Below are 21,760 nucleotides of genomic sequence, written 5' to 3' on the forward strand. Positions count from 1 at the left end.
ACTGTTTTACTTATACATCAGATGAAATACACTGCCTGCAGGGTAAATTTCATATAGATTTGCTTTAAGTGGCTTATGTAATTTTGAAAGACATTTTTAAAATAATCCACAGAAAAGTATTATATGGCCATGGATTTCAGCTAAGGAACGACAGCCAGTTATTCAGAGGAAGTTGCAAATAAATAAATAAATAAATAAATATCTTTCTAGAAGATTGAACGTACTCAATATGTAGGATACAGGGAACGAGTTCCTCTACCTCCCACTTAAATAAAACTTCTGGACGTTTTGATGCTCCTTTATTACGGATTCTAACTACATCTAGATTCACCTTCAAATGGTAATAAAGAATTCCGAGATTTCTTAAAAGGTATATTTTTAAGAGCATTCTAAATATTTCAGTGAAAACCATTCATTTTCGCCCTCTCCCATTTTCTCTCCTTAAGTGGCTTTCATCCATCCTTGATCATAGTGTTGAACACACACTCAAGGATGGAAACACATATTTGGCTCATTTTACAAATCATTCTCCACGTGACAGGTGAGGGGTATTTCACGGCTGCTCAATGTTAAGTGCATGGCGGACGGAAATCTGGGGACGCGTAGGGCGCAGCAAGAACCGGGGAAAATGTACGGAACAGTGTGACAGAGGCGATCCTGTTGAACAGAAGTGTTTGCTTGGCGACTCAGTCATGGCTTTCGTGTCCCCGCTGCTTTTTCACAGGTACAAGCCCTTGGCCGACACGCTCCCGGGCGAGAAGCAGCAGCTGTCAGCCGAGGAGAAATGCCGCCTCGTTCTCCACCAGTGTAAACTGCAGGACTGGCAGGTTAGTGCCCAGCGGGCTGCTACCGTCCCCGTTCAGGACCTGAAGAGGTGGGCTGAGTCATTGTGGGAGCCACCGGCGCCAACTCGGATGTGTTTCGCAAGACGGGACGCTAAGGGTCTTGGCTGGAAACACATCAGTCTTTCTGATTGATTGAGTTTGAGCAGCGGGGCGGCAAACAGGAGGGAAGCCAGCGGGCTCCTCTCTCTCATAGTGATTTGGGGGGGAGGTGACGCAGAGTTCCTGAAACCTCCTTGTTTGCCCAAGTCTCAGATGCACCTTTGTCACTCGGGCTTCCTGAGGGATCTGAAAGAGAGCAGAAAGCAGAGAAGGCAGTTTGAGACCTTCATGTCCTGCCTTCTAGTGGGTAGGTCATCAGCGTTCTGGAGACGGACTTCCTGGCTCCTCTGGTGCAGTCCAGTGTCTGTTCACTGCTTCTCTTTGCTGCTTCTCAACTGCCACACACTGAAAATGTCACCGTCCCTTCCACATCACTTCGTGGCAGAAGCTTCATACATAGCCAGAAACATTTGTTCTTTTCCTGGGACCCTCTGGGTTGGCAGGGTTCCGGGCCACAGCGGGGACACGGCCCCTCCTTCCAGAAGGGGGAACATCAGTGAGACAGAAGAGCCTAGGAGGGGCTCCCCAGAAGCAGCGGGGGGGTGCCGTGTAAGGTATTAGACATCAGAATGCCATCGGTGACCAGGGTTGAGAACAGGTGGTTTGAAACAAAAGAATTGAGAAGGTCGTTGCGATCTGGGAGTAGAAACAGACTAAACCCTGAGACACCAGGAGCTCCTGGATGTTTCCAGCTATAAACCAACCAAAGGTACGTAGACGGCAAAGACCATGGCGTCTGATAGCTTTGGCAAAACCTAATAATTACCAAAAAGGAGACACAAATCTCATTATTAAACAGTAGTGGGTCTGGGGCGCCTGGGTGGCTCAGCTGATTAAGATTCCAACTCTTGATTTCGGCTCAGGTCATGATCTCACAGTTCGTGAATTCGAGCCCCGCATAGGGCTCTGCACTGAGAATATCGAGCCTGCTTGGGATTCTCTCTCCCTCTCTGGGTCCCTCCCCTGCTCGTGCTTACCCTCTCTCCCTCAGAATAAATAAATGAACTTAAAAAAAAAAAAAAGAAGTAGTGGAACATTTCCAAGAGGCAGAGTAAGATAATGGATGAGGCCAAAGAGGGAGACTTCCTTCAGATGGTTCAGACCTGCTGGGGGTGTCTGGCGGCGCCCGCTCTCAGGGACGCAGGTAGAGCTCTTCTGGGTTGACATTGGCACACTCATCGCCTGTGGCAAAGGACGAGGAACCTAGAATTAGAGCATTCGTCACTGATGACTAAACTGCACCTGATCTCTTCCTTTATTATCGTTCTTTCCCTTTTCTTTGTCTTAAACTAATAATGGAGATGAACCTTAAATAGAGTGTGAAGGAGGCAGTACACACAGTCTGTAGTAGTCATGGCCACACATCCGTGCCAGGAGACGGGATTAGGAAGGGAGCAAGGAGGAGTCGCTAACAGAGAGTGTCCGCTCACCACTGTGGCCCGGCCAACGAGAGACGTGGGTGCCCACGCAGAAGTGTTCGGCAAACTTGCAGGTGACTGAGGTCATTTCCACTGAACCATTGCCACCATCTTTAAGTTTAAGTACTCGGGTAGTAGTGGTTCAGGACTACATCCCTGAGATTTTCTTGTAGTTTTTTCTTTTAACAAACACTCACAGATAAGTATAATATGTTTTATTAGTGGTGAAAAGAAGCTTGAGTTGTAGGGAAAAGGCGAGGGAATCCGAACTGTTCCGGTCTACTTTCCTCGCTCTCTAACCCCCCGGAGGAGGCTAAAAATACAAGACAAAATAAATAAATAAATAAATAAATAAATTCCTGTACTTGCTGCATGCTGCTGTGTGTTCCATATTGAACACTTTGGAAAGACTGCTTTCCTCAGCTCGTCCACGATGTAGCTTTTCCTATACTTCATACTAGAAGACAGATCTTTAACTTTCTAGAAATAAAGCATATTCAGACTTCCCTTTCATGCTAGTCAGAGAGCAAAAGGATTTTTAAGCCATCATTTATTCCTGACCTGGAAAGCCAGAGTCCTCGTTTCAAAAGCAAAGCGTTGGTTTGAGATGTGTTGATAGTACTTGCAGGAAGAGTTGATGTGTCTATCTTTTGGGTGGTTAATTGGGACAAATCGAATGAGGAGCTGTTGAAACTACAGTAAGTTCCTAACGGGTGGCTGTCGTTTCTGTAGCATGACTCCCAAATGGCTAAGAGTCATAGCATATGTTTCCATTAAGCAGTCAGTGTTCAGCGTTTGGCTGTGAAAGGTTAGCAGGAATTAATAGCCATCCTTTTCTGTAGTTTTAAGGGCAATGTTAGAAGATGGCAGAGACCAGAGCTGCCTTTTGCTGTATGAAAGTGCACAGCATATGAGCTGGGAATTCAATTCTCTTAACTCAAGTACGATGATCCTCTTAGTGTCACTCTGATGCGTCTTGGAGACGTCATAAGATTGCTTCAGTCCTTTGCGTTCGTCAGACTCCGTGCAGGAAAGCCTTGGAGGCATCAGTGGGGGTTTCTAGCTCCACTTACTCCCACCGAACACCCTCTACCACCCCTGGGACCGCCTCCATGGCGGTGGTGACCACCAGCATCTCCTTCCGTTCCAGGCGCGGTAGACGCATCTTCCCTTCGGAGCTGTCGCACTTTGTCACCAATCCATGCGCGCTGTTTATTCCCCGTGTAGTTGTGGGTCTGGAGTCAGTGCGTCAGGCACGGGAATTTTTCATATTCCACACACACCGTTTCCTCCCATCTACAGAATGTGTTACAACTATTCAGAGCTGTGGCTTTATTTAATTTAAACCTAATAACGACTCCTCAGAACAACTGTACTCGGAGAAAGGAAGGTCGGCAGGGGGAACGGTAATGACCTCATGTTAGGTAGGAGGGAATAGAGCCTTGCAGATCAGCATACTGATCAAGGCGTTAGGTGCGGTTCGTGCTTAGTTTTAGCAGAAAGACTGCTTTGCAGGCCCGTCGTCTACGTCTTGTCTTGCTATACTGTGTTCCTTCCACTGCATTTAGCTCGATCTATATCTTTTAATGTGACCATCTGAAGCCCTTTTATTCAGATTAGAGAACTTGAAAAGCAGAGATTATGCATCATAGTGCAAGCTTTGATCCAAGGCACTTAGAGATATCTTTATTAGTCTGAGCAGATTGCTTCTTGCAGTTAGTGTCTTTCTTTCTTTCTTTCTTTCTTTTTTTTTTTTTTAGTTAGTGTCTTTCTTATATTGACCATTCACCGGGTAGATGAAGGAGAACCGCACACGTCCGCCCATTGTAGGCCGGCTCTGATCCCAGTCTCTCTTGCCCAAACTGTTAGCCAGTGACCCTTAAGACCCAGCACTTTTGGACTCTCCTTCCTAATGGTGTCATGGAAGAAAAGGAAGAGAAGGAGAAAAGGGAGAGAAAGAAAAGAAGTCAAAGACGGAGAAGAAGTACCAGAATCCAGTGAGGGCTCTCAGGAAGGGTGTGACTCTCATCAGTCCTGGCTCTGAGCTGAGACTGGGCTGCTGCCCCAGCCGTCCCAGGGGTGGGAGACAGTTGTGGGCGACACTCGTAGAGGTGGGCATCGGGGTAACACTGGCTTCCAGTTCATGACCTGAGCAAAGGTGGTCTGGGAACGGTCATAATAAGCCATTTTGGTAAACCCACCCAGTTTGCGGCTGGCTGGGTCATATTAAAATTTCCCAGCATTCCCCACCTCTCCACAAAGCTTGCTTTCTCTTCTCTGCCTTCTTCTTGCCCCTCGGGCCCCACACCTTCTCGGGGTGGCTGACTGTGTCTCCATCAGAAAAGATGTATGTGTGCCAAGCCTGCTCCCACGGGACAAAGAAGCAAGCATGGTAGACATCCACTGCTTTGTGTGTGGCTAGCAGATGAGTCTTTGTGCATAACAAGTGGCCAAACCACATTATACATCTTACATGGGTGTCACAGACAGGCAGGAGTCTTTGCAATCTGGAAGAACTCACAACCCAAGCCTGAGAATGGTCACATCTAGGGAATTGCTTTAAGACAATAGCCAAATAGAATTTGAGCCTGTATCTATGACTAGAAGATAACTATGTTCCTAAAGTACTTCTGTAATTAACAATTATTCTTCAAATTGGTTACCTCCCCATAAATACAGGTAGAATATTACATAGCAGAGAGTCAAATTAACGATTTTAAGCATTTATAAAAACATGTAATTGCACTGACCGTGTTTTGCACTAAAGCATTTTGGCCTTGCAATAATAAGTAACTTATTGTGTGTGTTACATGCTTGGCCCTCACTTCAGTCTTCTTTCCCATGATTCCAAGCGGTAACCATAAGTTTTGGCAAACTTATTCATGACCCTATTTTCCCAGCATCGTCAATATCGCCCCTTTCACGTAAGAGGCGATATTTATTTTGAACAAAAGCGAAGAAAAATCAGGACATAACTGTTGGCCGCAAAGGAGTCCTACCTGCTTGCAGTTTCTTGGTCCTGTTTCCAATTAAATGATACATTTGAAAAATATGATGGACCAGTCAGATCTTGACCCTCATTTCATGGCAGAATATAAGTCAGTTGTTTAAGGGGGAACATGGAGGGCTCTTGAGCTAATCTGAGTAGACTCACTGTGACCGACTTCCAGTGCTGCTCTCTGTGCCTCTTTCCTTATGAAATGAGAGTCTTCCGGGGCACCTGGGTGGCTTAGTCGGTTAAGCGTCCGACTTTCGCTTAGGTCATGATCTTGCGGTTCGTGGGTTCGAGCCCCGCGTCGGGCTCTGTGCTGACTGCCAGCTCAGAGCCTGGAGCCTGTTTCAGTCTGTGACTCCCTCTCTCTCTGACCCTCCCCTGCTCACGCTGTCGCTCTCTCTCTCTCCTAGAAATAAATAAAACATTAAAAAAAAAAAAAGAAATGAGAGTCTTCAGATAACTTCACTTATGGGGAAAAAATACAAATAGTTTGAATGAAGTCATAGTGTGAAAACAAGTTAAATGAAGCCGCCAGTTATTAACCTTCTGTTGTTTGTTTTTTCGAAATTGTTCAGATATTTCCTCTATCTAAACATACACATTTTTAGTTCAGTCCTACTTTAAGGTGCCTTTGAAAATAACCCGTCCAAAACTATGCACGTTTAATCCACCAGTTTCTGCCCTGATTTCCCGAAGCCATGCGACGGTAACTGGCAGGCGCTCGGGCCCATGCTGAACATGCTTGTTTTGCAATGTTATGTCATTTATGTAAAGTGAAAACTTTTGAAACTACTAATTCTAAGTGGAAAAATAAATGGTATAATCTGATTTTCACACATTTTATATGAATCAACTGGTTATAGGACGATTTTTTTTTCTGTGTAGTTATTTGAATGCTATATTCATTTTAAAGCCATCTGGTGGGATGACGAAGGGAAAAACAAATCTGTCAGAGTCAGTCCACGCGAAGCCAGGGGCGCTGTTTCAGAACACAGAGGCTCAGAGCGCAGGGGAAGTCAGCGCCAGGGAGTGGCGGGCCCCCACGTAGGGGAGCTTTCGCGGAGAAGTGTCATTGTCCTTGCAAACAGACTTTGAAACTTTGGGGCGGGGAAGTTTGGCGGGCAGGCAAAGGAAAGAGTCCTGGAGGTGAGGCTCCCTGGAAGCAGGTGCTCATGGTAACTGTTACTAGAAATGGTGAAAGGAGAAATTGAGAGAGATTTTACGTGGCCTCAAACATAAGGACTTGAAGTCAGACCCAGAAAGACTTCCAGTGATTTATTCAAGATCCTATAGACAGAAAGTGAGCCACAAAATGAGAGTGTCAGCTTCATCCCAACCACCCACATGATGTGATACTTATTTGTTCTCGTGTGTGATTTGTGTGTGCGCATGCGTGTACATGTCTGTCTGTGTGTGTGAGAGACAGGGAGAGGGACTGAGATTCTGAAAGTAACAAAAGGCCTTCACAAAGGACAAACCCCAAACCTTAATGAAATGCACTTTTCCTATTTGTGTTTGCTCACTAACAAAAACATTACGATAATTATGTTCTTTATCATCATCTTCTAATGTAATTTTCAAGGAATGGCCTCGATTTTGTGGTATGTCTTCGTAAAATATATGATCTTTGAAGGAGCACTCTTAACAGTGCTGAGAATCGCAAGATTAACATTTTACCATAACATTAAATAAAGTCAGTTGGATGAAGGATTTATTATTTCATTAATCTAAAATAGTACAGTAGAGAAAAGATAATAAAAGTAAGAGCAAGAAACTGTTAAAGTTTTAAGCACCTTCCACTTTTTTTACATCTTCTAAGACAAGACAATGGTATTGGAGCCCTTGGCTCTTATTAGCACAATAAATTAATGGTTTATAACCTTTGTTTTATTACTCAAGGAGCACTTCATAAATCAACTGTAAGTACAAGCCAGAAAATAACCTATAAAATTATTCTTTCTCTCATACCCTTTCCCTTTCTCTAGAACTATTAATGTTGAAAATAATAAACGTTAGGGATCTTAGCATGTCTCTTGGTACTATGTGCATTCTAAACTGGGAAATTACTGTATATATGCACACATATTTATTTCTGTTTTTCTCTTGTACTAACTACGTACGCATACATATAGACACATTTTTATTATGAAAGTAGTATTTATTCCTGATAAGAAACTTGAAAAATAGAGAAAATTAAAGAAGAAAGTACAGATCACCCACAATTGGACTACCTAGAGATAAGCACTCCAAATGTTTGATGTGTATTCACTGACTCCGTTTTTAGAAATAATATTACAAAATCAGATTCTCAGTTGGTGTCTCTCTCTCCTATCTCACTCTGAACTGCATTGAGGAAAAATATCATATCTCTGGTTTTTTAATGCAGATTGCCATGCGTGTGCGTGCGTGTGTGTGGTTCATTATTACATCCCCTACAGGGTCTGTCACAGAGCACACACTGAACTGGTTTGTCAACTGAATGAATGAACGAACTTACTGCCATGTTTTCTCTTTGGAAACGAAGGGATCCACCATCAAGTCTTACTGAGACGTGTGATATTTTCTCCTTGGAAGTAATTTCAGATTGTTCTTCTCTGCTTCCTTACACAAAAGACTAAATACATACCGGGCACTTAATAATTGCCAAGTGAGAATTCGCTGTATTCTGGATCCAGCTTTCATCTCCTGGAAACCAACCTCATTTCCTCTAGCGCCAGGCTTACGAGTGATAGAGCCAACAAGCATTTATGGAGCACCACTGAATTCCCTGTAGCTGCACAAGAGCGATAGTAAAGAAACGGGTGTGGGCGCCTGGGTGGCTCAGGGTTAAGCGTCCGACTTCGGCTCAGGTCATGATCTCGCGGTTCGTGGGTTCGAGCCCCGGGTCGGGCTCTGTGCTGACAGCTCAGAGCCTGGAGCCTGTTTCGGATTCTGTGTCTCCCTCTCTCTCTGACCCTCCCCTGCTCACGCTGTCTCTCTCCCTCTCTCAGAAACAAAACATTTAAAAATTTTTTTTAAAAAACGGGTGCGATGTAAAGAAAGAATGTGATGTCCCTCTTCTGTGGCCTTACAGGCTCCAGGGGAACAACAGTAAAGTAACAAATAAGCACAGGCTGGGATCCACTCTGGGAGAGAACCTGCGAGGACCCAGTCTAGACAGGCAGGGGTCCTGAGGTCCATCTGTAAGATGGACACGTGGGCTGAGATCTGACGGCTGAGGAGCAGGGGGCGGGGGCGGGAACAGAGTGCCGGCTGAGAGCCGCTGGGGCAGGTAACCGTCCCCAGAACAAGGAGACGAGGGAGGAGAACGGTGCTGTGGGCAGGCAGTGTTTTCTCTACCTCTACCGTTTCATTACTGCGGCCGTCGGGAGGAAAATTAATGAATTACTAAGGAATTTCCTGCTGGGAAGGGTAGAAAATCGCCACGATTGCAGGGCGGGGGGCCCTCCGAACCTCAGTCCCCCTGGACAGTAATTGACAACTGGCCCCCAGCTTCTAAAACTCAGCGGTTCCGTCCATGCCTAATGCAGTCCCATCTCGTGCGTGCTGATCTAGCTTCCCCGGTTCCAGGGTTATTTAGTCCTGCAGCAAGCCTTTATTAAGCACCTGTTAGATGCCACAAACCTTGTAACAGCAGAGGGTGTTTCCGCCGCTCCAGAAGCAGTTTCACCATCTTGAGGACGGTGCTCCGTGGTGAGAGGTGGCCAAGCCCGTGGGACCTCGGTTGCATCAAAAACGCGACATTCTGTTTTAAGTTCCCTTTGAAACATCGATGAGCTTCAGAGAGGGTGGGGAATGTGACCTGATTTAGGCTTTAGACATGAAAAAAACTGTGTTGTTGGACGGCAGGAGCAGAGCCGGGAAGCCAGGTAACAAACGGATGTCGTAGCCCCTGCAGATGGGGGCAGTTGCAGGCGAGACGAAGGGCGGAGCCAGGGCGGGAGAGGACTCACGGTGACCGGTGACCTTCCACAGAGAGGCCCCTTAGCTCACCTGAAGAGTGAAATCTCTTTTAAAACCAGCATCTTTAACAGTGTGAATTTGCTGCACAAAATCCGTGCGGAGCTCTGAACGATGGAAACGCCCTGCCGTCCAGGGGCGCAAAACCACATGCAGATGAATCTCAAAGAAAACGGGAACACAACACAACACAAAACGGGAAAGTTAGGAAAGCTATGTGAGTATTTTTTATGATCTCTAAAAGCGTTCTTAAGGATGAACAATATAAGAGCGAGTGCTGGGATGAAGGACCGGGCATGTTCCTATTTTTAGAAGTAAAGCAAGCATCAGAGGGTGCAGATGGCAGTGACTCGGTGGATACTGGCGGTGGAGACCCTTGCCAGTGTGTCTGTGCCTCAGGCGGCATGACGAGCTGTGACTGTATTCGCTGCCCTTAATTGTTTATAATGTGCAGATTCCACAAGGCGGGTAATTCCTAGTGATATTATCGAGGCCATCTTGTTAAGAAGAAAGACGGGCGGTGCGCTTGAAATGAATACGTTAACGCATCCGATGCACTTTCCTCTCTGCTTTTGAAGCTGATGGGCTTTGTTTGGGTTTGGCTTTGGCTTGCTTTTTCACCGTGTGTGACTCTGAGATGAAGACGTTTATTTTTGTAAGTGCTCTTGACCACGTCGACATGATTTCTGTAATGAAATAATACACAGGATCACATAGTGAGTTATTCACTAGGAAGCTCAAAATAGTAGTTTTTATTCATCCCTGCTTGCTGTACAGGTCAAACTGCTCTAGGTGACAGTAATTAATTTTCTTAGCCTGTAATTATATGTAATTCGAGCCAAACCACCTTCCTCAAAAAAACCAGAAGATACAGTACTCTGTTAGATGTGTGTGGCTGTAATTATCTTCTCTGTGTTGAAGTTAAACTTCAAGAATAGTCTATTTATAACAAAGAGGGCTTGTATTTTAGTATAAATGTATCCTCCAAGGATGTTTAAAAATACATTTAGAGCCAGGCTGAACATTAGAATATTTCTACTTGGTAGTTGTTCAAAGCTACCCTGAAAAACGTAAAATATTGAAATGTTAATAATAAATACACACACACAAAATAATGTCCACCCTTAGAAATATGATGAATCAAAGAGGCAAATTAGGGAAGAGTGTGAATTCAGCCTGGAGAAGATGAATTTCACTTAGATGGTTGTTTTACTGAACTTAGTGGAACGATAGACTCTATTCTATTTGTCCTTGTCGTCCTGGAGCCTGGCAACGTGCCTGGTATCAGGAAAGCCCCTGGCAAATGTTTGGATGGACAGGTGGAGGGATGGATTGGGGGGTGAGTGGGTAGATGGATGGATGGATGGATGGTTGAATGGATGGATGGGTGGGTGATGGATGGGTGGGTAGATGGATGGATGGATGGATGGTTGGATGGATGGATGGGTGGGTGATGGATGGGTGGGTAGATGGATGGATGGATGGTTGGATGGATGCATGGGTGGGTGATGGATGGGTGGGTAGATGGATGGATGGATGGTTGGATGGATGGATGGGTGGGTGATGGATGGGTGGGTGGATGGATGGATGGGTGGGTGGATAGGTGAGTGGATGGATGGATGAACAGAGGGATGGAAAGGTGGGTGGGTGATTGAACAGAGGGAAGGGTGGATGTGTGGATGGAGGGATAGAGGGTTGGGTGGAGGAATGGATGGGTGGATGGAGTTAGGGATGGATAAATGATTAAATAGATAGGGAGGACAGACACTTGGTAGGCCAGGTGGATGAATAAATATGAGAAAGGAAACTTGGGAAAGCTATAAGATACAATGTGCCTGAGAGTATGTGAAGATGACACAGAGCCATGAACACGTGCAGGACTGGGTCACGGTGTGCATTGGAAGTATTGGAGTTTGAAGCTGTTTCTGTTTGTAAGCGATTACCTGGTAGGCACAGAAAGGCTTTGCAGGGTAAGAGTAGAAAGAACCGTGTTTTAGAGGAACACAGTGACATTCTCAGATGAGCAGGAAGGAAAACAAGGCTGATGAGAGAGTGATGCAGACATCCAAACACATAAAAGGAGAGTGTGTGGTTCACCACGCTGTCTAGAAACCTGTTTTAAATCTGGGAACGGACCTACGTGGTAGCACCTGAAGAGATACCAGGCGTGTTTTTCCAGAATGCTGATATTACAGTGAAGGATGACCACTGCTGATGCAACTATAACATTATACATCTTGTCTTCAAATGGGACAAATATTTATTAGAATAATGCTAAAGCTTTTAAATTAAGGGAGATTAGAATGTTAAGGATTAATTCTTTGCCAGTAATAATGAAAATAAAGCATGTTTGCAGCAAAAACATAAGCATGCACTATAAATTATTGTTAAAAGATAACCTATGGTAATTATTAATAAGGATATTTCGATAATTATACACATAGATGTAGAGGGACAGTATCTAACATAATACTGACAGCAGTAGTAACATTTTTCAATATGAACTCCATGCTTAAGAATGCTATTGGCCCTTGATAGCGTCATCAGAAGTCTCCCTTTGGTTTTCTGCTCTCACAGAGTGTGTGAGAAGTTAAAATAACAGTTAATAACATCTATTTTAGAAGAGTAAAAATTGTGAGCTCTTCAGAGATTAACAAAAATCCAAAGATAGGCATTTTGGCTTCTAAGCAATACGAAATCATTGAAGTTTCTGGAAGATTAATAAATTGGAGACAATGAGCAAGGCTGTCAGAAAGCAGGTTAATAATTAATTCTTTATGAATAAACTACCATTTATTTAATTTTTTAATGTTTTCTTTTCTTTTTGAGAGAGAGACAGAGCGTGAGTGGGGGAGGAGCATGGAGAGAGGAAGACATTGAATCTGAAGCAGGCTCCAGGCTCTGAGCTGTCAGCACAGAGCCCGACGTGGGGCTCGAACCCACAAACCATAAGATCATGACCTGAGCCGAAGTCGGACGCTTAACCGACTGAGTCAGCCAGGTGTCCCAAAATACTCTTTATTTATAAACTAGTACTAAATCTAGAATTTATAAAATCTACATTTTGGTTTGTGATAATCTTTTATGAGAAATGTGGTGGCACCAGAAATATGCAAGGTAGCATCTTTGTTTCTTGCTCTTTGCATTAGATGTGCTTTTCCAAAATGAATGCATTTAAATAGTCTAAACATAGTTTTTTAATGTATTTAAAATGAACTATGTTTTTAATATCTGAGTTCATGTTCTAGCTAGTGTTCATTAAAATCACTCTCGAAATTCTATTTTCTTCATGTGAATATTCCATTTACTCTTATCTCCTTCACCTTAGTAGATGTAACTTATTACCTTTATATTTTTCCAGCATTATCCTGGCCCACATGTATCTCACAGTCACGTTGACTATTCAGGTGTACAAATAGTGACAAAAACAGGAACTTGGTAGTATCACAGAGATTTATACAAGGTTCACTAGTGATGTGCATGTGCTATTATAATGAGTTCATTGTTGTTAGGTACACACTAAACTCGGTTCGCCAAGTCTTCTGTGTTTTCAAGGAGCTTACCCAGTAGACGATTTAGAGAAACACGTTGAAGAAGAAAGAAATCATATCTGTTAAGCCAGAGCAGAAAAACAGGCTCCCGTTTTGAAACAGCAAGCCATAGGATATAGTTTGAGAATAGATAAATCTGCATGCATTGAGTAAAGCCACACTGAAAGAAGTTTAATAAACATTTCAGGAGTTTGAACATCATCCTGAAACTCATGACCTGCTCTTAAATAATCATAAGCATGAAAGTAACATGAGCTTGATGTGTGGAAAGATGGCTCTGAAGCTAGTTTTGCCTGTGGGTCTCCCAGTCAGTGAATGGGGGACATTCCTGAAAAGGCGAGGCTAGTGGGATGCAGGGTTGCCATGGAAACCGCACATGCTTGTCCCACTACCACACTCCAGGGCAGCCTCTGCCATCCTGCGTGGCTCCCCTCTGCTTTCCCGCTCCTCTGTGATAGGAAGCAGCATTCAGTGGTGAGGACGGGGAAAAGAGGGAAGGACATCCTCAGCGGTTCCCTTGACCTCTCCCTGTGCAGCCTCCAGGCCACCCACACTCTACGGAAGTGCCATTCCAGCAACTGTCTGAGCTCCCACAGCCTACACCTCTAAAAACTCCCTGCGAACTGTAGCGGTGATTGAAGCTTTCGAAGTCATCAATGACAATTGTGCTTAATCTTTTAAAATCTGTCACTTCAAAAAGAAAAAAAAAAACTAATGGTTTTCTAATAAAAATAGCAATGACTATAATTCACAGATGGTTTACTTTTACAGGAGTCAGAATGACATTAACATTTTAATCTCAGATCAGAACACTGTGTCTGGGGAGCCCACAGAGAAAGGGCTCAGTTGGAGAATATTTTAACCTCTCCTTTTCTCTGGTTGCGAGGAACATCGTTTTGTAAGAGAATGCAACCAAAATTTAAAATGTAGGTGACCTGGACATTTGGTTGCGTTCGAATGAAGCCTAATTTGTTGGATTTGGCAGAGCACACTCATGCACTGATTCCAGGCTAACTTTATGTGAGCTCAACCCATAGAAAAAATTAAGATGACCAATACTTTTCTCCTAGTCAACATCATTAATGGACGATGAAGATTTAGAATCCATGTGATCTCGTCTACATTCTCCTGACTTAAAAAAAAGATTCCTGGATTTATGTCCCGCTAATTCTTAGCATCAGTGATAGCAGAGGACTTAATACTAAAGTGTGTTATTCAAAACAATTTCCGACAAAGAAATCCAAAGTACTACTCAATGGCTAATTTCATTCTTTAAGGAGAGAAGAGGTATATACTATAAACATGACATATCTAAAAGATCAGAAAAATTCTAACAAATATTAAAATTTCCAATGAGTGACTCTATATATTGTCAATCAACAAATAAATTACATGGTAAAAAATACATACAGAAAAAAAGAGAGAAAGGACGGAAGGAAAGAAAGATAGAGAGGAAGGGAAGGAAGGAAGGAAGGAAAGAAGGAAGGAAGGAAGGGCCACTGGATATGGGTAAAGTGGACCCAAAGAGCTGAAAGAAGAATTTTCTAGCCCATCTAAATGTGCTGGTAGCACAGTACCCAGCCATGTTCACAAGATTTCAGCTGTGCCTTAGCGGGATACTTGTAATGTGGATTCAGCCTTCCGTCCTCACCTCCTCCCACTGAACCAAAAGCACAGAATCTTCCCTCGTTTACAAAGCCCTTGGCTTCACCTCTGGAGAACTGTAACTCCATACCTCCACCACAAACTCACCAGGAGCTTTGGGGGCGGGCCTGTCCTTCTGGATCCCAGACGAGCATCTGCCCATCTCGAATTGCTCCTCTCACAGGCCCTGTGCCTCACGTCCCTGGCCCACTCCTCCTTTGCCCTCATCCCAATCCACGGATCTCAACAAGCGCTGCTTTTGTTCTGCCCGCGAGATCTGCAGACCTGCCATGTGAAGCACTCAGACCACTCCTTAACTGGCCACGTCGGGTCCTGGGATGTCCCTAATACATTGTGAGAAAAACCTACCGCATCCATATTTACTCCCCTTCTAACTTGGCCTCCTTGTGTGAACTGAAACCTGGACGTTCCTGAAAATACTCTGTTAAAAGGTTTCACTTTCTTTCACTTCCTTTGTCTTTCTGGTGGAGGAACGGGGCCAGCTGACTCATTGCTCCCCAGCCTTCTGCCAGACGTCTACTCCATTTGTGGGCCACTTCCAACCCACTTTTCCTTTTCCTTTTCTGCGCACCCCCATCATGTGTTCTGTCACCTACCGGCTTCCATGACTTATCTCCAAGCTGCTGTATAACTTCGGGGCTGGCTTCCGTTTTCATTGTCCATCATACCTTATTTTCATCCTTGAAGACATTATCATCCATCGCCATGACTCATCTTATACCAAGACTTCACAATCCCTTATGTTCTGTTTCTAATCTGAATCTAACCCTCCCCACATCCTTACCACTTGTGAAGTTCAAGAATATATCTTCATATTCTTCAGGAGATGTAAATATATGTGCATAATGGCAAATATGCAATGCAATATAATAAGAGAAACAAAGGATCATCCTTAGGGTGTTCTGGGAACACAAATGGAAGTCATCAAAGCCCTACTGGAATTGGATACATGGATATCAAAAATCTAAGAATGGAGGTGGGGTAAAGGATAAGTAAGAGTTGGCCGACAGACACAGAACAGACCCAAACTGTCGATGACATTATATTGCCCCACTTCACCAGGGAACCCCCCCAGAGCCGCGCCCAACAACCTGTTTTCCGGAGTTTTAAGAAGGAACTTTATAAATTTCAAATACAAACTCAAAAATAATTTTTATGAGACTTTGCTAGGATCCTCTTTAAATCTTCCAGTGCATCCACATTGTTTGTAGGAAAATGCCCAGTTTTTTTCTGGAAGCCTCCTCATGATGTGGCCACTGGTTACAATGTGTGGCCCCTTTCCTTATCACTGTAAATGCAGCTGTATCACAAGATTGTTGTCTGCCCTTTGCTTAGATAACTTGCTTCTCATTGAATACCACCTAATGCCATCTTGATCACCTCTTCCTGTTTGGTGTCCCTTGGACACAACTCGGTCATTTTTTCTTACTGCTGATCTTCTCCAGAAGCTTCCCTATGAGCCCTTTGAGGAGATGATCCTCCTTTGTAGCCCCCAAATCTAGCAGAAATCTCAAGATAAACCTACTTTGGTGCCTGGAATGGCTGTTAGAAATGTCACTACAAGAGATCTTTGTTGTCCCGTCTAACTCCCTTCCTGTCCAGCCAGAGTCTCCATTTCATTAAGAGAGTGGCACTGGAATCCAGTCCTCTTAATTCCATTCCATAGGACTTTTCCCCATGTTGAGCCCGCCCCCCCATAGATTAGTCTCCCCCAGTGAGCATTACTGACTCCCCCGCATCGCATAGCATTGCAGGCTATCACTCTTTTGGAGATTCATTTTGGGACCCAGGTTTGCATGAATTCTACCTTTGGGGTGAAGTTTCCCCCAGTGAGTTGCATACTGCAGTCGGTGCTGAACGGAGAGCTGCCATGCTCCCTCCTTCCCAGCGCCTGTCTCACAGATTTGTTCCGCAGTGCCCACAGACAGTACCAACTGCTCTTCCTGTTGACTGCCAAAATAAGTCAGCAGTTGGGAAGGGGGAAAAAAAAAAACTATGAATTATGGAAAATAACTAGGGAGAGAGAATGGCAATACAATGGGGAAAAAAATTCACAACTCTCTGTAGCTCCCCGCCCAGGTGACTCTCCCATTTCAACCAACTAAAAGAAAACTAAATGAAGAATAGCACCCAGTTGACCAGAGGCCTCTGAAACAGGACAGTAGTTGAGAACTTTCCCCATTGATCCGATAACCTGCCTGACCGCCATAACGCAAGACTCAGGCCCCCAACTCTTGCACAGCTGCGTGTTTCATGAAGACAGCAGATCGTGGCCAAGGAGACAGTTAGATGGAAGGAAGCGGGTTTACAATACATGTTTGGCATAACTCCGTTTCCACATGACAGGCTTCGCAAACCACCTCTGGCCAAGCATTCCAGAGACAAGCCTGACCTATAAGCCCTTCCGGTGCCTAATGGTGTGTGCGTACGTGCAAGCTGTGGGTGTCATTGTGATGTATGCCGGGGCTGGAGGGTGTTAGCATTTTAATGTGCCCAGCTCATGCTTGGGAGCACGCGTGTGAGTCTTCTCATCTTGCCGGTATTCGTCACCAGTGCTGAGAATGTGATTATGAACGTATCACAAGGTTCGCCTACGCGGTATTTTTTCTTAATCTAGCAGAAGATCACCTCCAAGCTTCCACAGCATTTCATGTTAGCCCTACCAGGCTCTTCCGGAATTATCTGTGCCCTCTTCCTCTAAGAGATTGTGGGAATTTACATCTGGAAGGGCCTTCCTCACACCTAACCATAGTTCTGCGAATTGTTAGGAAATACGCACAACACACAGGAAAATGTATTTAAAAATGGATGGATGTGGCTGATTGTTTTGTGGCTTTAAGACTTTTCTCTGGTAGCTTCCTTCCTCCATCACAGCACGCACCCGGACTGGCTTGCGTACCACTATAAGGCTTTTGTAGAAGCTGATTTGGCAACACACTTTTTCAAAACTCTGGTGAGAAGTGTTCATTGTATTACTCTTCACACAATCTCCTAGAAGATTATTGCCCATGGCTTCTTGGAGACTTTTCCTTTTGTGCTGCAGCTCTATAACTGTGGTTGTCTTCACATTCATTTATAATCACATACGGTGTGATGGGAACAAAGAGTTGAAACAATGTTGTGTGTCAGTGTTGCAGCATTTTCTGGGTTTGTTTTGTTTTTGTTTTTGTTTTTGTTTTGGTCTTTTTATTTTATTGTTTTCCTTTTTCATAAATTCAACCTGCTTTGAGTTGAGGAAGGAAAAGAATCACAAAGGGAAGACAAGGGTCTGGCTCTGCAGTGTGAGCGTTCATCGACCATTGAGGGGAACCGTTTTCTCTTCCACTGGGGCCCAGGACAGGGTTTCTCCCCGGCCCTGCAGGGAGCAGCCACCACAACTCTAGTGTGTGGGCATTTGCAAATATTAGTGACGATGTGTGCACACGGCAAACACACTTATTAGAATAAAAACTTTGGGGTTGCGAGTGAATGCAGTCGTGTTTAAAAAAAATTAAGGAAGATGCACTGGCGTTAATTTTGTTAGCTTTGTTCCTTCTAATCCTCTCCTGGAAAAATCTCTTGCCTGACTATTTTCCATCATTATTTTTGGCATCTTCATGCTGTTCAATGTCTCCCCGCTGTTTTGTTTCAGATGGGAGTCCGAAAAGTGTTTCTGAAATACTGGCATGCCAGCCAGCTCAATGATATGTGCCTACAGCTGCAGAGGAAAATCATAACCTGCCAGAAAGGTAACAATTACACACTGACCTTCCTGAACCTCATTGAGTCGTGAGATACAAAATCATTCAGTGCACCCCTGAGTTAAAGGTCGGCGGGATCTACACTGCAGTGGGCCCCTTCTGTGATATGGGCCCATGCATATGGGCCGTTTCCAAGAGCCGGGCGAACACTCAGGCTGTCACCTCTGTATCTGTCTGAAAACCAGCATCGGCCCGCACTGCTCCTACGTTATTTGGTGGTCATCTCATCTGAAATGTCATTGCAAAATTTCACCTCGATCGTAATTCGCAAGAGAGAGTATTTATATCTTACAATTTACATGTCCACTGCCTGGCAAATATTCATGCTTGTTGATCTGTTCAGAAAGCACGGGACAGGAAGATGGACCTTTGAATCCACAGTGGGGAACCCCCCCATGGTGCACTTAGGTGCAGGTATGAGCCAGAGTCCTAGGGCATTTCTGTCAGCGCCCCTGGCACATGCTGGGGTTTGGAGGACTGGAATGGACAGATTCGCCAAACCACATTTTATACAATTGTGCATATGCCTTGGGGAAATGTTTGACTCTGATTTTCCCATTAGGAAGTGACAGTAATATTGGATGATTACCTTTGATAGCAGACAGCATCACTTTAGCTTTAGGAGATATTTCATGTAGAGCTTTTTACCTATGGGGCACCTGGGTCATGCAGTGGGTTGAGCTTCCAACTTTTGGTCTCGGCTCAGGTCATTATCTCACAGTTCACGAGTTCAAGCCCTGCATCTGGCTCTGCACTGACAGTGCAGAGCTTGCTTAGGGTTCTGCCTCTCCTGCTCTCTGCCCCTCCCCCTCTTATGCTCACTTGCTCTCAAAATGAATAAACTTAATTTAAAAAACTTAAAATATATATTTTTCCCTATAAAACCCCAACTGACCATTGAAAATGGGTACATTTTAGGAATCTTAATTATGCCTCCCATAAAACACATGTACTTAATAGATACTAAATTTTAATTTGCTTAATGATTTCATGATACTATATATCATGAAGTAAGAAAGGCCCCAAAAAGAGAAATAACATGCTAGCGTTGGTGCACTCTGCTGTCATGAGCTTAGCTCTCTGCTGTCTTTGGAAATGTCCAACCCAAGCATGGCTCGTGCAGAAACTGCTTTCATTCCGTCCAAGCCTCTGTCCTTTGAGCCCCTGCTTGAAATCTCCAAGGGGGCCTATCATATTCTGTTGAGAAAAAGCCCTCTACACGCTGGAGCCCCAAACTGTCTCCATCGGAGTTTGACAGGTCCAGTCCAAGTAACATTGAAGTTCAGAATTCCCTTCCAAGTTAAAGCGTCCCTCTTGGCCAGCTCAGGCCCCAGGGGGGCGTGGGCTTGGCTCTCACCCTGTCCACGCAGGTGTGTGCGAGCCCTTGGGGCCGATGACAGAGAGAGGAGTGAGGGGCGGGGCGGCTCTTCTGTCCCATGGGATGCGGTCCCGCATGGCACCGGGTCTGTCTGGCAGGGCTGCGGGCGTTGGAAGGCTGTTGGCGTCCGCGGGAGCACACGCTCTCTCCCTGCATCGCCTCCCTGAGCAGTGACATGAGCCCCCCTGGGACAGTCACCAGTGATTCTCCCTCAGCCCTGTCACCACACACAGTGCCCTCCAACAAGCCTCCCTAAATGACTCCGAGCAGGCGTCTCTGCCTTCAGGAGCAGGCTGGGACCCCGACAGGTGCAGCCCCTCCCAGCAGAGCCGCCGCGGGCTCACTNGCACCCCAGCGTCAAGCGGCTGGTTCTCCGCTTGGTCTCCTGAAGCCACTTTCCCCAGCCTGGAGGCCACCCGGGCGTAGGGAGCCTCGGGGGACGGAGGCAGGCCCTCCCGCAGCTCCCGACAGGTCTTGCTTCCCTCTGGGTTATGAGAATCTGGTCGTCCTTCATCCGTGTAGGGAGAGGCTGGGGGCCCAGGCCGGCGTGCACCACCGCCTTGGCAGTGGTATCGGTGGGGTCAGCGCCGCCACCTGCCGTGCGATCTGAGCCCCTGGCATATCAGCGTCACCTGCGAGCTGGTTAGAAATGCAGAGCCTCGGGCCCCCCCAGCACCTCTAGAATCAGCATCTGCATTTGCAGCTTCAGTAGAACTGGGCCGGGGAGGCCCCATCGCCCAGACCAGGGCCCTGAGGCCCGCGCTGTGGAGCCAGCGGAGAGTCCCGTTTGCTGTCTTGTTATCCGTACACAGGCCAGGGTCTCAGATCCTCCTGGAAAGTTTCCTTCTATCCGATGAGAACACGCCTCCCCTTCCATCAGAGCTGCTCACTAGAAAGGTCTCCTCTATGCAATGGCAGAGATGAAACTGACCCCTCTGACCCGACACGGAAGAGACAAGAGAAATCGAGATTCTCCTTCACCTTCAAGGATAAAAATTGAGATAGGTCTTTAAAAAAGTGGCATCAAGTTAAGAACCATAATTTCACATTACATAAATGAAATAATGGAGATAAAAGCCTCTTTAAAATTACAGGCCCTTAAATGCAAAGCATTAATTATTGATTTTTACTTTTACATCTCTTGGAACAGCCCCTTCAGTACTTTTTGCTAGTATGAAATTTACTCGAAATTTATGTAATTTGGAGTTATTTCCAGTTTTTCAAAGGTTCTCATTTTTCCTTTGTAAATGTTGGGGGGGAGGTTGGGGAGAAAGCTGCAGCGTTAATTATTTTAATATTAAATTATTCCTCAGGGAAGCTTGTTTCTGACCCTGTAGCTTCATTCTGTCCTGGAGGAATGCTGCCTGTTAAAATCTCAAAGCTGTTAAGTGTATACAACCAGTCTTTTACACTGTCAGCAAGAGAACCGGAGCCAATATTGATTTCTGGCAAATTTAGTTTTCCTAGTTGCCTCTTATTAAAAACACCAGTTTTGAGCAACTGGTATATCATGTTTAAAGAATTTTTATTTTATTTTTTTAAGTTTTTTTAAAATTTATTTCTGAGAGAGAGAGAGCGAGGCATGAGCAGGGGAGGGTCAGAGAGGGAGACACAGAATCTGAAACAGGCCCCAGGCTCTGAGCTAGCTGTCAGCACACAGCCTGACGCGGGGCTCAAACCCACAAACCATGAGATCATGACCTAAGCTGAAGTCGGATGCTTAACCGACTGAGCCACCCAGGCACCCCATGCTTAAAGAATTTTTAAAGGGCGCCTGTCTGAAGTGCGAGAACAAGGAGTCCCTTGGAGGCCAAGTGACAGACCCCCAGTGAACGTGCATGCGTGCAAGAGCATAGCCTGCTGTGCCCGGGTCAGAAGTCTGGCCGAGCCACATTAATCTTCCCTTTATTCCATGAGATTAAACATCTGGAACATACCCTCACCTTCACCCTTCCAAAAGTCAACGTCTTTTATTTTTTTTTAAATGGGACAAAGAATGAGCGAGCAAACAGGCCAGTGTGAATTCTTATACTTCTCTCTCGCACTGTGCCCATCACATGGTTAGCACCTGTGCATTTTATATTCCTGAAAGTCTGATAGTACCTTTTA

The 21,760-nt window shown here is 45.0% G+C and overlaps 1 protein-coding gene across 1 annotated transcript in view; it reads left to right on the plus strand.

Annotated features, from left to right (window-relative positions):
• The window catches only part of MYO16 (myosin XVI), a 461,549-nt gene that overhangs the window by 362,892 nt on the left and 76,897 nt on the right, over window positions 1-21,760 (plus strand). The window contains exons 27-28 of the mRNA XM_077754002.1: window positions 725-827; window positions 18,165-18,261. Coding sequence (XP_077610128.1) covers window positions 725-827; window positions 18,165-18,261 — 200 coding nt within the window. The remainder of the gene's footprint in view (window positions 1-724; window positions 828-18,164; window positions 18,262-21,760) is intronic.

This window comes from Crocuta crocuta, unplaced genomic scaffold (genome assembly GCF_008692635.1).
Source record: "Crocuta crocuta isolate KB4526 unplaced genomic scaffold, BGI_CrCroc_1.0 scaffold31, whole genome shotgun sequence".
NCBI classification, from domain to species: domain Eukaryota; kingdom Metazoa; phylum Chordata; class Mammalia; order Carnivora; family Hyaenidae; genus Crocuta; species Crocuta crocuta.